Source organism: Tauraco erythrolophus, chromosome 2 (assembly GCF_009769465.1).
Source record: "Tauraco erythrolophus isolate bTauEry1 chromosome 2, bTauEry1.pri, whole genome shotgun sequence".
In the NCBI taxonomy this organism is placed as follows: domain Eukaryota; kingdom Metazoa; phylum Chordata; class Aves; order Musophagiformes; family Musophagidae; genus Tauraco; species Tauraco erythrolophus.
Genome location: NC_141466.1, coordinates 44,488,306 through 44,505,301, shown reverse-complemented (window position 1 = coordinate 44,505,301; position 16,996 = coordinate 44,488,306). Strand labels below are relative to the sequence as shown.

Sequence of the window (16,996 nt, the reverse complement as noted above, 5' to 3'; positions counted from 1 at the left end):
CTCCTCATTTCTGAAGCGCCGCTGCGAAAAACGAGGCGAGGGCGGCGAAGCTCCCCTCAGCGATCGCCGGCGCGCACCGCCCGGCGACGCCGTCCAGCCCTCCAGCTCGCCCCGCGTTCCCGCGGCGCCCGCCCAGCGCCGCGCTTTAAGAAACGCCCCGTTTCCCTCCTCAGGCAACATCTGCTACCGGCCCACCCGCTCCCGGAGCGCCGCTCGGGGGGCTCCCCGCCTCCCCGCCGCCTCCTTATCTCCTCGGCCCCCCGCGCCTCGGCTGCTCGCCCATCGTTCCGCCGGTGCCGGGCGGCGGGAAGCGCCGCCGCCCGCCCGGCGGTGACATCACGCGCGCCTCAGCCCGCTCGTTAGCGCGGGAGGCGGCGGCGGAGGCGGGAGCGCGGCGCACGCTGCTCGGGAGCCGGGATTGCCCCGACCGAGAGGGCAGAGGCAGGGCGCGGCTCGGCAAGGGGAGCCGACACCGCTCCAGCCGGCTCCATCTCCTGGGAGGAATTCTGGTAACGACACGCATTGCTTTCAACCGCCTTCCGCACCTGATCACCCCCGTGTGATAAAGCCGTCGTTTAAATGGATGCTCCCACACGGAAGTTAAATCGGAAGTTTATCTGTGTATTATTTAAAAAAAAAAAAAAAAATCCCCCAAGCTCGTCTTTAGTGATTAGGTCTTTGAATAGTTACATACGACTCCATCTGATGTGCCAAGAGAGGTGTTCCATCTAGTTTTGACTCTCTCCGGTCTGGTTTCTGGCTCTGAGGCAACAGCACAGGGTGGCAATGCCAGACCAGCACCGCAGCAGCGCCAGGCCACCCCGCTCCCACCCAGGGAAACACGAAAGCATTGGGGAAAAATATCAATATTTGGAAGACTTCTTTTTATGGGACTTAGAGCGGCGCAAAACCAGCCTAACAGGTCAAAGATTCAGATTTTGGACATTTACATCTTTGAAATAGTGTTCAGCGCTTTGCACCTACCCTTCTAGCTCATAATCGTGCAGGTGAAGGGCTCGGAGACTCACAGGTCACTCGCCAACAGGACAGGAGAAACTGTCATGACCAAGCTGCTCTGCACCAGGAGAAACCATACTCCAAACAACCAGAGACCTGCGCCGCTGGTGTGGCAGCAGCCGTCGGTTACAGGGCCACAGTGACAATTCAGACCTCAGCTGAAGGACAGCATACGGCACTTAGGGCTAAAACTTAACACAGGGCATGAACGACCATCAGCCGGAGCTTGCTGAGCTCAGCAGCAAGCAGGATACACTGTATGCAAAAAGCACAAACACACCACGCTTCTTGTTTGTTGACTTACTTGATATACAGTCAGCTACATATCAAAATAGTCATGTAAGAAATTCTCTCCTCCTCCTCTCTGGTGAGCAGCCCTAACATTAAAATTATGCCAAACAGATACTCACCTCTGGATTCCCTAGCTGAGAATATATACTATAATGGTAAAGACGAGAAAAGCATTTTTTGAGGTCCTATCATCTGTGGTTATTCTCACCCAAAACACCCACAAACAGATCCTTACTGCATTCAGAGAGTGCTGCACCATTTTATAGGGGAAGCATATAACTGAAATTGGTCCATATTTGTTCAACAGCAAAATGATTTTGTTAACATTTTAAAAATATTTCACCATTTTTCACTGTATCGACTGAAGTCTTTCATATGGCGCATCAGTCACTTTCAAATGTAATACTTCAAAAAGTTTAAACGGTTGCTTATTTTACCTTTTCTTTTCAACACAGACTGTAGCTGTGTAGTAAATCCCAAGGAAGGTTGGTACCTTGTTCCAGGGTTTGTAAACCAGTGCATGGGAAATAAAACACTTTTAGTTTCTGATGAGCATAAAGAGAAACCTCTGACCATTCTTCCAACATTATCTGCTTTCTGAGTGAAAATCAGAGGACAGTCACCCTCTACACAACTAACATAAGCCCATTAAAATCTTAGTTCAAGCTCATTGGCAGGAATACCCAGGCTAGCCAAAAATTCCCATAAAGTCCAATTAGAAGGCAACCTCTAATGACTACAACTACTTTTGTTCCAAAAATAAAAGCAAAAATCAAATGAACCATATACTGATGAAAGCTGTAACAGTGCCATATTAGTTTTACTAAGAAGAACGCCTTTTAATGGCAGTACAAAGAATTGTGCAAAGGTATCAACAAGTAAAATAATTCAGGATCTGGGTTTTTTCTTTCTCTATTCCAGAGAGAAGCCAGCCAGCTGCAAATACTGCTCCTACCGCAAACATCCTAGCACTGTGTGGCTACTCAAACCCAGGGCGTTCGCTTCAGCCCATCTGCACAGTTCTTTTGTGTTTTGCTCTCCAAGAATGGTGGCAGAGTCAGTGTACCTCAGCAGACCTCATTTACTGAAATTTCCTTTTAGTACCCACCTGTGCATTGCATACAGACTTTGGGGGAAAAATGTCTAACAAAGCTGAGTTAATTAGTAATTAATTTTGTATGTTTTATATTAATTGAGACAAATTCTTCATTTGATTATACTCTTCCTGGAGTACTTTGTGAAGTAAGAGTCATGGTTCTACTTTCAAATGAACTCCATTGGAGATTTTCATTTACAGAAAGCAAATTTTATATCTGCATTGTAAATAAAAAGAGTTTAACACTGACAATAAGTACTTTCAATTTAACAATCTATACTGACTGGAATAAGTAGCTTACAAAGAAGGACCATAAATAAAACAAGTATGTGTATGTATGTATACAGAATCATAGAATGGTTAGGGTTGGAAGGGACCTCAAAGATCATCTAGTTCCAACCCCCCTGCCACGGGCAGGGAAACCCTCCACTACACCAGGTTGCCCAAAGCTTCATCCAACCTGGCCTTGAATATATTTTACATATTTTAAAAACGCAATTCAAAGCCTGTTTATGTTTTTAAAATAACTATGCATTTTAATGTCATGCCAAGAAGACGCACAGAGCTCTAACTCTTTGTACATAAAAATTGGTCAAACCACAAAACCCACCTCTAGCCCATACACGAGATCCTTCCCTCAAGAGAGTGAAGATTTAACGTGAATAAATCTATCTGCAGAAGAACAACTCTTTTGCTGTACTCTTGAGGAACAGGAGTTGATTGCACTTGACCACAGAAGCTAAAGACACAAGGAGCTAGACTGTGGTTTTATGGCCACAGACACATTTTCAGGTTGTGTGTGTTTGCGTACGTGCACAAACATGTGAGCAAATACACCACGAGTGGAGCAGGATTTGTGGAGCCAGTCTCCCTACAGTTTGCTGCCTCAGGTAATATTGCTCTCTGCAAGGGGTAAAGAGTATGAAGAGGTACATTACCTACTATAATTTTGCTGTGCCCCAGTAGCACTTGCACAGAGTATTAGTAATCGTTGATCCTGATCCTCCTGCTATCAGTATCCCTGTGCTACCTACCACCTTCATCTAATTAAAATTTCCCATTCTGGTCTTCCTATTCCCTTTCTTCAAAGGCTCCCTACTCTGCTGCTTTATTCTTGCATTTGCTCTTCACTTGTTTAAACATCGCCTTCACCTTTTCATCGTTTTTCACTTCCTGTTTAATGGCATTGTGTTTTCACTCATAAGCAAAAGCATGGCCTAAAATAGCTGCTTTGAGCAAAACACATTTCTAAGCTTATAAATACCTAATATAAATATAATCCTGGAGCAGACTTCTGGATATAAACACACTACTGTCACTGTTCTCCTTTACGCCTCTCCAGGTTTTTTGGTCTTTTTCCCATACAAGCTCTTTGGCTGCAGGGACACTGTCTCCCCACAGGTCTGCAGAGACCAGAGAAACCTCACACTTCTGAACGGGACCATTGCTGTGTCTTGTCCAAAGCCCTGACGAAGTACAACACTGAGACAACACACAGGGAACTGGATTCTTCTGCTGTTTTCTCATCAGGCTGCTCCCCCCTAAAAGCGTTGTTCTTTGCAACCAAAAAAAGATATATAGAGGGAGAGTAACAGAGACCTGAAGCTGCACCTAATGTTTGAAAATGCAAGAAATGTGGTAAAATTGGAGGTCGCAAATTGGCTACAAATGAAATCCTGTACAGTCAGCATAAGCAAGAGCAATTACAGCAGGAGCTTTTGCTATTTTCCAATATCCAAAGTGTTTTGCTAACCGTATACAAAGAAAAGCCATTTGTTTCTCTTTTAAATTTAGATAGACTTGTTAGGACAGACTGGCATGCAATTTTAATCCTCCTGGTCAAATGGAGTCTCTCATAATGTAACTATTTGTTCAACATTTTTGTCTCTATTTATGCATTCTGAAAGATCATCAAAACTCGCAGTAACTTGCATCTGAAACTCCCAGAGTAAAGTTTCCAGTTCTAGTTTTCCTTCCTAATACGGTTTAAACAAGCAAAACGCACCCTCTGTTGGGCCAAGCACGTAATGACTTTTTTCCAAGGTCATCTTTCTAACAGCATGGTTTATCAAATCCTGTTATGAAGGTTTGTTTTGATGATTAACTGAACTAATGTACAAGTCATACAAACATTTCAATCAGTATTAGATTGAAATGAAACCAAAACAGCACAGAATATTCAGTGCTACTATATAGCCATTAGGAGATTTATGATCTTTTTCAAACACTGCTTACATCTGTAGGATTTATAAATCTTTCCAGCGAGCACTGGCAATTTATTTATTGTAACCCGAACAAGCAAATATCTTGTCATTTCAGCACCAAAGCACCACACAATTTACACCCACTACCACTGCAATGCATTTTTTTGAGCTGGACAAGGATTGTTAACTGGCATATTAAAAAAGCTACGCACAGAAGTGCATTTTGGATAAGGATGCGACAGTAAACTCCGAATATAAGAGGGGGGTTATTTTACTTGATTTCTTCTTACTAATATGTTTCTAGGTAAGAGTGGGATTCAGCTGAGGTAAAACTGGCCAGTGTATGAAGATGGCAAAAGGTTAAGGTCTTAAACCTACATATCCTGATGCTTATACCCATGTGAAAAAACCTGAACTGCTCAGAAGAGCAAAGTGAGTATGGGCTGGTATGTGAACACTGGAGTCTAAAACTCACAGCACAGTGAAGAAGAAAGCTTCTGTAATACATGGACATCAGAATAGAGACGATATGCAGTTCTCAAAACCAGAAAACGTAGATGGATTGTGAAAGGAAACAAGATAGTGAAGAGAGAACTGAGGTGCAGGAACTGTGCGCTGGGATGCAAAGTTATCAATGTCTGTCAAGCTGTAGCAAGGGCAAGCCTCTCTGGAGCACAAGAAGATGTCCCATTTAAAACAGATAAAAAGATAGGTAGAACTGACTGCTGTGAAACAAGGTTCCTCCAAAGTCTGCACTTAACCAACCCCTTTCACAATGACATTTAATAAAATTGCATAGTGGTAAAATACTTTGTAGTAGTAAGAAAGAAATCTTCCTACCTTGAATGTATTCAGCTGCTGATTAATGGTCTCTGTTTCCATTCCAACAGGACCTTGTGACTCTTCATGTTCTTCGGCTCTCCCAAGCAGACTGGAAAATTCTTTTAGCTTACTGTAAAACTCCTCAACACGGCTAATGGTACCCTCCACTTGATCTTCCCTGGCTTTCGCTCTGTCTAGTAGCTTGTTGCACTGTTTATTTAAAGCTTCCAAGTCTCTCTTTATACCAACAAGATCAGGAGAAGCTTCAGCTTCTGTGGCTAGCATCATTTTACAGTTTTTATTAGCATTTTCATTATTTATTATAAGATCCTCTAGCTTTTTCAGGAAACATTTTATGTCCTCTCTCTGTGAGTGCAGCACCTCGAGATCTCTCCCCACAGGAGCCATGCTATCAAGTTCATCATCAAACTCTGCAAACTGAGAGAACATTTCTCGGATGCTGTTTTGGAAATGGCCGATACCCTGAAGTTTTGTCTCTAAGAACGAGCACCTGTCTTCAACCTGCTGGTTCACTGCAGTGTATTCTCGCTCCAAAGATTCAGCTTGGAGCAAAAGGTCTGAAACGCCTGCTGAATCAGAAGCTTCTACCACCAAGTCTTGGGCAAGCTTTTTTGCTAAATCAACATGAGGCTTTAAAGCCTGCAAGGCTTTCTGCTGGGCCTGCATCATTGTCAGGTGTTTGTTACTGAATGACTGAGGTCCAAGTGAGTCGTGAGCTTCCAGATGCTCTTTGGCACTTTGCAGTTGTTTTTCAGTTTCCCTGGATGATTCCTGAAACTCCTTCAGCCTTTGTGCCGTATTTTCCAAGCACTCTCTCTTCTTATGTAATTGTTCTGTCACCAAATTCACTTTCTGATTCAACACTTTAGTTTCTTCTTGAACAATTTCTTTATCTATTTGACTTGCACTGAGCAAACTTTCAGCAGTATTATTTAATAATTCCACCATCCCATGGTGTTTATCCAGGTCCTTCTGCCAGGCCTTCACCTGAGCAATAGAATTCTCTATTTCAACAGGGTTTATACCAACTTTTAATTGACACAGGTTGCTTTGGCATTTCTCTATCCATGGCTGCAGAGTTTCTACATGCTGCTTGTATTTGAGGGCTTTCTCCAGACAGTCTGTTAATTTATCTTGCCTTTCTTTTACCTGCTTATTTGTTTCATCCCAGTTACTTCTGAGTGTGGCAATTTGGGTTTGTAATGCTGCTTTGTCAGCTCCTTGAGTCTTCTGTAAGATGCTTTCTCCTTCTGCAACAATTTTTTCGTATGAACTAATCTGATCGGTTATGGTCTTCTTAAAATCCTTCTGTTCTTCAATTAGTGATTGCAAGGCATCAAGTTTGGCTGATACAGGACGAGCCTGGTTCAGCTCTTCTTTCTTTTTGCCTAACCAGGCCTGAAAGTCCTTAGACATTTGCTGGAACTGATGAGAAGCAGCATATGCTGACTGAAGCTGCTGAACATGGTTACCTACAAAAGAGAAGACAACACAGAGGTTCATTACCAGAACCTGCTAGAATTCAGTGAAGAAATAATAATTAATGTTGATTCTATTATGGATGATCATTAACGTAAGGAAAGGTGGTCCTTAGCATGAGGTGTTCGACTAGAAGACAACCAAGTCAACCAAGTTTCTTGGAAGGGACAGACTTGTGCCTACACTACAGCAGAGCAGTGAAGGCATTTGGACGTGAATCAAATGAGCTGAGCTTAGCCAGTCTGTGTCTACATGAATCCCATTCAGCCAGATTTCGGAAGTAAAAAACACACAGTCGTGTTTCATAGTATTATGAAGTGTAAGCACAGGGAATATTAAGTAATCTAGCCTAGCAGCGTTTAACTCATGGCCTGCAGGCAATATGTGTTCCTTGGGAGATCCTTTGAAGTTCCTCATGACCAGAGGAAATTAAAAAGCTAAAACTGAGGCTGTTAAGGAGAACAAAGTATGATATTGCTTGCAGTGTATTACTTGCTCAGTTCTGTTGTTCACAATGTAAGGGAAGGCTGCAGACTACTGGCCCTATTCTGTCCCAAGCAGTACTATACAATAATCACTGCATTTCACCAAGCCATTAACTGGTGCTTGCCTGAAAACTACAATTTTGGCTTACACTCTGCACCTAAGTTAGGTAGCTCAATGAGCAGCATACTCTTTTGGTATTCTAATTCAGTGGAGACGCACCTGAAGGAAGAGATGAGAAAAGCAGCCCTGCTATTGTGCTTCAAATTCTCTCCCAGATTGTTCTCTAGATATCCCATGTATTGCTTTTACCTTTTCAAGGTATGGGGACTATCCTAAATTCTAATGTACAAATGCTTGGGGATTGGACTGGATAGAAAGCTGGCATTAGGCTCAGCTCACTCAACATCTCCATAAAGACAAGTGAGAGCATATGCTTTACTCTATGCCTTAGTTACTTTAAATAAATTAAAATTATTAATATTAATTATTAATATTAAAATTATTAATAATTAATATTAATAATTTAAATATTTTACTTTAAATAAATACTAACCTGATTTTTGCTCAATGTCCTTAAACGATTTTAAGATGCCATCTAACTGTCTCGTAAGTTCTGCTTTCAAATACTCTTCTCCAACTAGTGTTGACAGCTCTTCACAGAGAGCTTGAGCTGCATTTATGTTCTTCATTTCCTGTTCTATTTCCTCCTTCATTTCTCTAGCAATTTCCAGTTGCTGTTTCACAGCATCGGGTTGTGTACTCACAGCCAGGCTGCTGCTTAGTTTGCTATCCAAGGCACTTAGCTTATCGGACAGATTTCTGAGTAGACTTTGATACTCTGTGCTTTTCACAATGGCTTGGTCAATTCGGTCACATCTGTTGCTCAGTTGGCCGGTTAGACTGTCCCATTTTTGTGCCACAGCTGCCAGTTGCTCTTTTACTATTTCATGGGAAGGTGGATGTTCACCAGGTCTCTTGAGAATCCCTTCACCAGCCACAGTTAACTGCTCGTATTGTGGCTTTCTGGTGTCAAACTCCTTGAGTAGAATCTGGGAAAGAATAAAATTTTCAAAAGCGTTTACCTCATGAAAGAAAGAAGCCAAGTGCTTCTGACAAAACTCATGTAGAATTTGTTGTAGCTAAGTTCTCTTATTGAGTAATCAATCTCTGAGTTTAAAAGCCAGTGAAATAATTGTGTCTTCTACACATAATCTGTGTTGTTTCCAAGTATTTACATCAAAGAACCAGAAAAAATGAGGTTAATTTACACATCATCTAATAGAAATGCAATCGGCAGATACAAGTAAACAATGACTTCAGTTAATACTACAGTAATTAAGTAACTGTACCAAGTAAAATAATTGCTGTTTAGTTTCAAGCAGTGTCTTCTTTCCTAGACAGTTTCGATATTTGTCTTAAGATAGAACTTCAAAGAAGGTGTATTCTGACATAATATTGCAATGTATTATTACAGCACAGGGAATATTTAGATGATTCGCAAAATCACTGAATGTGTACTGTAAGACCTTTAAAGTTTACATCACTGGTTCCCAGTGTTTGTTTTTTGGTGTTTTTTGTGTTTTTGTTTTTTTTTTTTACAGTAAGTCATAGTGCTTGCAGAAGAAAGGACAAATACAGAACATTCCGTATCCTTTCTTTTTAAGACAATTAGGTTTAACTTTTAAGGACTGTTAAGTGATACATCATAGTCTTATGCCAGCTGTCTAGATTTCTGAAGCACTTAAACTAATATTAAGCCATTTTCACATAGTATTAGAATGTAGATAAGTTTTAAACACTTCGTTTTAATCAATATTGATATGCCAGCTTTAAAAATATTTTTGCAAAATAAAAATGTTATTTCTGAAAGTTTAAAATAACTTGCAGGAACAGAAATGTTTGAAGTTAAAATTTCTAGTTTCTGCAACTTTGCCTGATTTAACTTTTGTTTCTTTTGTCTGCAGTTTGCTGTATTTCTGCAAGTAAACATTTTTCATTATACTTTTTCTTCTTTCACACTCTTGGCCCTATATTTATTCACAGTACTGCATTTCACTTGCCTTCATATTTTTATTAGCTACTGGCACAGTCAAGTGAATAAAATCTCAAAAAGCTTTTCAAATAAATTTTAAATTTATGCAAAATAAATATATTTTTTTCACATTCAAATAAATAAAACTTCAAAGGAACATTGTCATGCGACTACAGACAAACCACAGTATGGTCAAAACACAAAAATGTATCAGAGGATCAGTATCTTCTCAACATTTTTTTCCCTTAGCTGTTCTGATCTCTCTTCACTCTTACGACAGTTTTTTTTTCCCGCAATTACTGTAGTCAAGCAGCTGATATTTGCTGATAAACAAATGTAATAGCTCATACTAAATGCAAAATAGTACTTTGCTAATAGCAAAAAAGCAGAAGAAACTGAAATCAATAACACATGTTGGCATGACTCACCTGAACCTGTTGCTTTTGTGTATTCAGCATATTAGGATCAATTGACAGTGGTCCCAGCACGCTGACCATTAGCTCCTTTTCCACAAGCCAGTGCTTTAACTGAGCTTCTGCAGCCTGGAACTGGGTCAGGTAATTTGAAGACTCCTCCAGTTTTTGTTGTCTCTCAGATGTAACTTGATTGAGCTCTTTCCATTTGGAATCTAACAATGATAATGTTAACATATTGCATGCATGTTCTAGCAGATGGGTTGTCAGACAGCAGACTATATATGAAACATAAACAGAGCTCTCTAATAAGGCTTCTGGCTGATTAACTCCAGATGCCTTATTGCAGTGACTCGGCAAATACATCTTTTAACAGTCAGATCCATATACACTTGGATGAAGGTCTGCAGTTTAGCACAGCCACGTGTGGAATTTTTAGAGCAATGAATATACAACATGTAATAAAACTGGATTAGAATATTACTAAGTGAAATATCACCAAATTTAGGCTTCAGTCTCAAAGGACCTTGAAGCCAAAGGGCTGTTCTCCATTATAACTTAGGTGCCTGATTTAGATAGACAAATCTTCCTGCTGATTCAGTAAAAAGAAACAGATACCTTTCCAAGGGTAAGCAGAAGCTCTAATTTAGGCTTCTACCCTGAACAGCCCTCTAAAGAAGCACATCTCTTTCAAATGTCTGTGTTAGGAGCCTGTGGAGATTAAGTGCCTTATTTAAACATCTACACCAGGTACCTAATGACAGGCAATGAGAATACCACACAGGTATTTCAAAGTGCTGTGTGAGCTTAGGTTCACACCTGGGCCAATCTGTGGTCTCTTCTGCTTGTGGCAGGTGGCTTCCAGAGCAGCCATTGAGTCTTACAGTCTTGTAACTTCACCCTTCCCTCTGTGATACTGTCAGTGCTTACTCAGTCAGCTCTGGATATTTCACCAACTCTCCTTGTCCCTGAATTTCATCCGTGTCTTTTCAGTTTCTTTCGCCACTTCACTGTCTTTGACCTCTGCTCATTCTGTATTAATTCCCTTTCAATACTACTCAAAGTTCTCTTGGAGACCTTACCTGCTACTTAAACTTTTCAGAGTTTCACTTACAAATAGGACCGATCAGAAAAAAATCTCAGCTTTGAAATTATTATTGGTGTAGCTACAGAAATGCCCATCAGTATGAAACGAGATTGGCCAATGATTTATTTAAGATATGACAACAAACCTAAGAAGAATTTTAAAAAGGTCATGAAAATTATTCATTGCAGTATCTCAAAATTTATTGTCCAAACATGGTCATTTCCAATTTTTTTTTGAAAAATTTATGGAATCAGTTTTAGAAAATGGCAAAAAGCCACCAAAACCACAAAATTACAAAAGCCACTAGTGCATGGGAAAAAAGCATGCAGAAAAGCATTACCAACAACTCAAACTGTTCTTTCCATGAAATCAGTTTACTTATTTTGTTCGATTTTGTAAGAGGAATAGTAACTGACCAGCCAAGTTTTAGCCATATACTGTTTGAAAAAGATAAAGCCTTTTCAAATAGGGTGTCAAGCTGGAGTTTCTCTCAATTGCACTGACACGCAGTCAAAGCCCATTCTACTCCAGACCTACACTCTTATAAAGGGAGTTAGTTCCAAGGAATTTAAGGACCAGGAGGGAGCAAGATATTCAAAATATTACTGATTGTTAATACATTAAAAAAGCTTATAATAAAAGAACTTCCAAATCAGTCTGAGCTGTAATACAGCTTTACTGAAGTACCTATTTTATCCAACGTTTGTCTCCACTTGGCTGCCTGAGGGGAGTCAGGGTTCTTCTCCAACAGCTCTGTCACTTTGTCCTTTAGTTCCTGCACTTTATTTGCACTTTGCTTTAATTCAGTTTCAAAAAGCTGCAAATTCAAGTGATATAATAAATAAATAAGAGACTAAAGAAGAATGGTAAAGTGTAAAGTTTGAAGTCCATAATACTGAGATGCCAAGCATGAAATAAATACAAACAATAAATATCTAGTACTTCTATACCACTTTTCTGCTATGAGTCTCAAAACACTTTATAATGGCACATGTTGCTGGTCAATCTCTTTGGAAGAGACAACTAGATTTAAACTATATTAATACTAATAATTATTGCTTAATTTGAATAAGTGACAGAACTAGAAGAATTCAGATAAATAAGATCCATTAGGTCCCACCATATTCACATACACTTGGAATCTGTTCTTGTACAGAAGGCAAACTACTAACGCACAGTACAGTTCACAGCAGAAATAACCCAGCTTGCACCAACAGAGCAGAGTGTGGTGTAGCCTCATTTACCTCAGTGGAATTCCTGCTGTTACAGATATGACTGCTTCTTGTAGATCATCTAGAACTACAGTTTAAAGAGCACCGTAGCTTAAATTGTAGACCTAAGAGGAGACTGATGCCTCATCAACTCCTGATTCATGCCGGTTTTACAGACAGAAGTGAACAGCCCTTACGCCTGGCAAAGGGCTCTTACATGCGTATTCTGAAGTAACCAAGCTTGCCCCATGGAGCGGCGTTGTTATTAGCCAAAACCCACTAAAATAAACACTGAACAAACCTGTGCTTGATTTAGAACTTTTAGTAAAACGTCCAGCTGCATCAGAAGGATGACTCTTGCCTGAACACTCGCTCAGTTTTCCACCTATCTGTGAATTACTACACTGGGGTAGGATGGTCATGTTAGCTTTGCACATTCTCTGTTAAAAAATAAGGTGCTAGTTTTCTTCCACATTTAGTCCGAGTTTTAGGACTGAATGTTATATCCAATTCTGACAAAAGTTAGTAGCTATTCAGGTCAATTTTTAAGGGTGACCTGCCAAATATACAATAAGTACCTCAGCTGAATCAAATTCTGCCCTTGTTTATCCACAATCACAGGCAAGGAAAGAATTTTCCTTAGCCATTACATTTCCCCTTATAGATGAACATCTACATGTCTAAATATTATCCTTCATTGCTAGAGGAGCATATGTCTCCAATGCTGAAACAAGACAGAAGCTTACTACGGATTCAGTGGTTTTCTCGTATCAATTTAAAAGGGAGGAGGAGAGTGTTATGCAGCTATATAACTTGACAAGCATAACATGGCTGCTGAAGAGAAACACTGTCTTGGAATAGGCATAAGCCGCTGCAGCTGCAGAGACAGGGAGGTCTGTGGAGCGTCAGTGAACCAGCAGCTGCAGAAACAGCTTATGGATAGATAGAGCTCTTCAGATCTTACAAGCAATCCAGTATATATCTCTAAGCCACTAAGGAGATCAAACAAGTTTATTGCATAATCAATATAGCCTCACCTATTTAAACTGGCCACCAAAGTTATTATTTTCTGACCTGCAGAACTCCCTCTCTCTGACACAGTGCTCCTTTTACTCCACTGACGCAGTTGCCAGATTTGCTCTAAGCCTGACTGGCATGCTTACTAGGAACATTTAAATACTCTCTGAAACATGAAGCTAGGCTGAGATACCAGTTGTTCAAATAGAATTTGCCCAATAACCCCAAGAAAGAGTATTTTTTTTAAGGAACAAAGTACCTTATGTTGCTCAACTTGGGCTTTAACTGCTTCACTGTCAGTTGGAGCAGCTTCCCAATCTGATGCAGTTTTGTCCATTTTTTGCAACCACTGCATCATTGAGGTCGATTCTTCCTGAATATTCTGCATTTTTGAAAGCATACTTTCTAGTTCTGAAATCTTTTCCTTCAACAAAACTCCCAAATCTTCGTAACTATGATTCACATCAGACATGGCTTGTTGAACAGCTGTCAGTTCTGTAAAAAGAGAGATACACAAAGATTATGTTACTGGTTACAAGAACTTCAAACAATACTTAGACTTCAAGAACTTCAAAACAGTACTCTCAGTTACAGTAGCTAATAGTCCCCCAAATAAGAAGTTGCTGAATGTGTTAGGAGTTATATCCACTTCACTCTAAACGTGGTAATACTGCATCTGAATGGCCTAATGTAAAGCTCCTATTTGCAAGAGCTCATCTCACAGAAATCATTGCTTTAATACACACAGGTACACAAATACCTTACAATCTTTCTACCCGTTGTTATTTTAATATTTTAAGCAACCACTTCATGACAAAAAGTTGAACATACTGGACTACATACACTTCAGTTACATGACAGCCTAACATTACTGCAGTAGTATTTTGCTCACATTCAAGTACCACTATAAGTGTGTTTTATCACTGAGAAAGCACACCAGGCAGACTTTGTACTAAGTAGACTGGGAGTAGTTTGGGAGAACAGACACTGCAGATTCAGGACTTCATATATGGCTCTCCATACGCATGTATAAAGCGCCTATGTAAGTTCCTTTGTTTCTGTAAAGGGGCTGGCCACATACAGTGATGCAAATGTATGTAAAATGGGTGTCTTTGTACACGTATGTTTGTGGAGGCGTGTGCTGTGAAGGCTGGTGAGTGTTAAAACGTTTCGAACCACATACACGTGTTAGAATTTTCTCAAAAGCCATGCGTTATGTTAACATGGCTATTCCTGTATACGTTTATAGAAGTACATACTGATTCAGAAAACACTGCCAGATTTGATCTGTCTTCAAAGAAAATAATAAAGGTAAGTATTTTTACAATTAATTTTAATATCATGTCTTAGCCAATATAGTTTCCTTATGTAATGGTGATGTGAAATTTCAGTCTAGTAGTGACTGGTGCAAGCAGATTTATTTACAACATTTTAAAAATACTTACATGTTTAACAGTAATTGGCAAATGCATTTCTTTATCACATCCTGAAATTTTTACTGACCTTTATTTTTCAGGAAATCCTGAGTTCCTGGAGCTCCTCCTTCACCATTTAACATTGTGCTACCTGTGGATCAAGAGAGACCAAGTCCAATGCTTATCTGGGCCTTTTACCACCAAAACCCCAGCTACCTATGATACATAGGTTTCATTATAACATTAAAGAAGTATCTGAATGCTAACCTTGTAATAGCAAATCTTTCATTTAAACTGTTTTATATATTTTAAGATTATGTTTTAAGATGCTCCAGCCAGCTAGTACCGTAAGTGGTACCACATTGGCACAGCATGGATGCACATGTAATTGTGCACGTATGCATGATGTATAAGCAGTCCTACTGCTCACAATCTATGCTAAATAAATTACTACAGTGGACAGAGTTCTATGCCCTAGCTGTGAGGCCTAATCACATCCATATGCCTAACACAGAATCATAGAAACATAGAATGGTTTGGGTTGGAAGGGACCTCAAAGATCATCCAGTTCCAACCCACCTGACATGGGCAGGGACACCTTCCACTACACCAGGTTGCTCAAAGCCTCATCCAACCTGGCCTTGAACACTTCCAGGGATGGGGCACCCACAACTTCTCTGGGCAACCTGTTCCACTGCCTCACCACCCTCAGAGGGAAGAATTCCTTCCTTAGATCTGGTCTCAGTCTCCCCACTTTCAATTTAAAGCCATTGCCCTTTGTCCTATCACTACATGCCCTTGTAAAAAGTCCCTCTCCAGCTTTTCTGTAGGCCCCCTTTAAGTACTGGAAGGCTGCAATAAGATCACCCCGGAGCCTTCTCTTCTCCAGGCTGAACAGCCCCAACTCTCTCAGCCTGTCTTCATAGCAGAGGTGTTCCAGTCCTCTGATCATCTTTGTGGCCCTCTTCTGGACTCGGTCCAGCAGCTCCATGTCCTTCTTACGTTGGCGACTCCAGAGCTGAATGCAGTACTCCAGGTGGGGTCTCATGAGAGCAGAGTAGAGGGGCAGAATCACCTCTCGACCTGCTGGCCACGCTTCTTTGGATGCAGCCCAGGATACGGTTGGCTTTCTGGGCTGCAAGCGCACATTGCCGGCTCATGTTGAGCTTCTTATCAACCAACACCCTCAAGTCCTTCTCCTCAGGGCTGCTCTTGATCTGTTCTCCGCCCAGCCTGTACTTGTGCTTGTGCACCACTTCCTTCCTCTTCTCAAAAGCATACTGTTCCCTACTGCCTGCTGAGAACATGGTTTTACCCACCCATGCCTGGGTATGGCCTGGGAGAGGGCTAGCTGGCAAACGCTGAGACTCTGAGGAGAGCACTAAACACTGAACAGCAAAGAAGCCCACAGTGGTCAATGCATACACCAGAACATTTTAAAGGCACTGCTTACTCAGGACACCTTAACTGACCCGAGAAGTGGTTGAGTCACCATCCCTGGAGGTATTTAAAAGATATGTAGACGTGGCACTTAGGGACATGGTTTAGAGGTGGACTTGGCAGTGTTAGGTTGACTGGTGGACTCCAAGATCTTAAAGGTCTTTTCCAGTCTAAATGATTCTATGATTGAGCAGCGTCTACCTCTTGCATAAAAAGCACCTGATACCAATGGGACGAATCCCTCCCTATCTGTCATGAGCAAGACTTGAGCACATGCTCCATGACAGGGATTGCAATGTGGAGTCCTTACTGTCACTCAGAGGCAGCCACTTGCCCAGGCAGCCCTACTAATTAAACACAATTTCAAAGCCTCTGGAACCAGGGCTACATGGGCTTTGTGAAATGATGTCAGACCACAGAGCTCGGGCACACCGTCAAGCCACAGAGAACTGCAAGGAGAATCATCTCCTGCTCTCCTGCACATATGTATTCCCAGATGAGCAATTAACAGAGAAAGATTAACGATTGCCTTGGAAAAGGCTATGCATCCACCCCACAGTACCAGCTGGACAGTGAGGACCACATTAGTGGCAGCTGGAGAATGGCAGGAGAAAATAAACCAGATAAGAGAAGTCACAGGGTCCATCGAGAGCCGTGTAAATCTTCATAGTCTATTAGCTGGACTCTGGTATTTATAACTGTGATTAAGTGATACACAGTACCACTCTTGTCTAGGAGGGCGAATACTCTAGTCTGGAGGATTACAGCTGCTCTTATACATTACTTATTTAATTATTTTTCTATTTGGAGGCATAGAAGTAGAGAAAGGGGCAGAGAAAGGAGCTCAAATATCCCATGTAAGGTTCCAAAATGTTTACTGATTGCACAGAAAATTATGAAGAGAGATTCACTGTCTTTAAAATCAGATTATCGGTAAAAGGGATTTAGCTAAAGCTCCAAACTGG

At 40.9% G+C, this 16,996-nt stretch overlaps 1 protein-coding gene across 1 annotated transcript in view; it reads right to left on the bottom strand.

Annotated features, from left to right (window-relative positions):
• Window positions 1-16,996, bottom strand: part of DST (dystonin) — a 316,005-nt gene that overhangs the window by 74,101 nt on the left and 224,908 nt on the right. Inside the window, 6 exon segments of the mRNA XM_086608314.1 lie at window positions 5,449-6,923; window positions 7,970-8,465; window positions 9,877-10,076; window positions 11,636-11,765; window positions 13,436-13,671; window positions 14,680-14,742. Coding sequence (XP_086464440.1) covers window positions 5,449-6,923; window positions 7,970-8,465; window positions 9,877-10,076; window positions 11,636-11,765; window positions 13,436-13,671; window positions 14,680-14,742 — 2,600 coding nt within the window.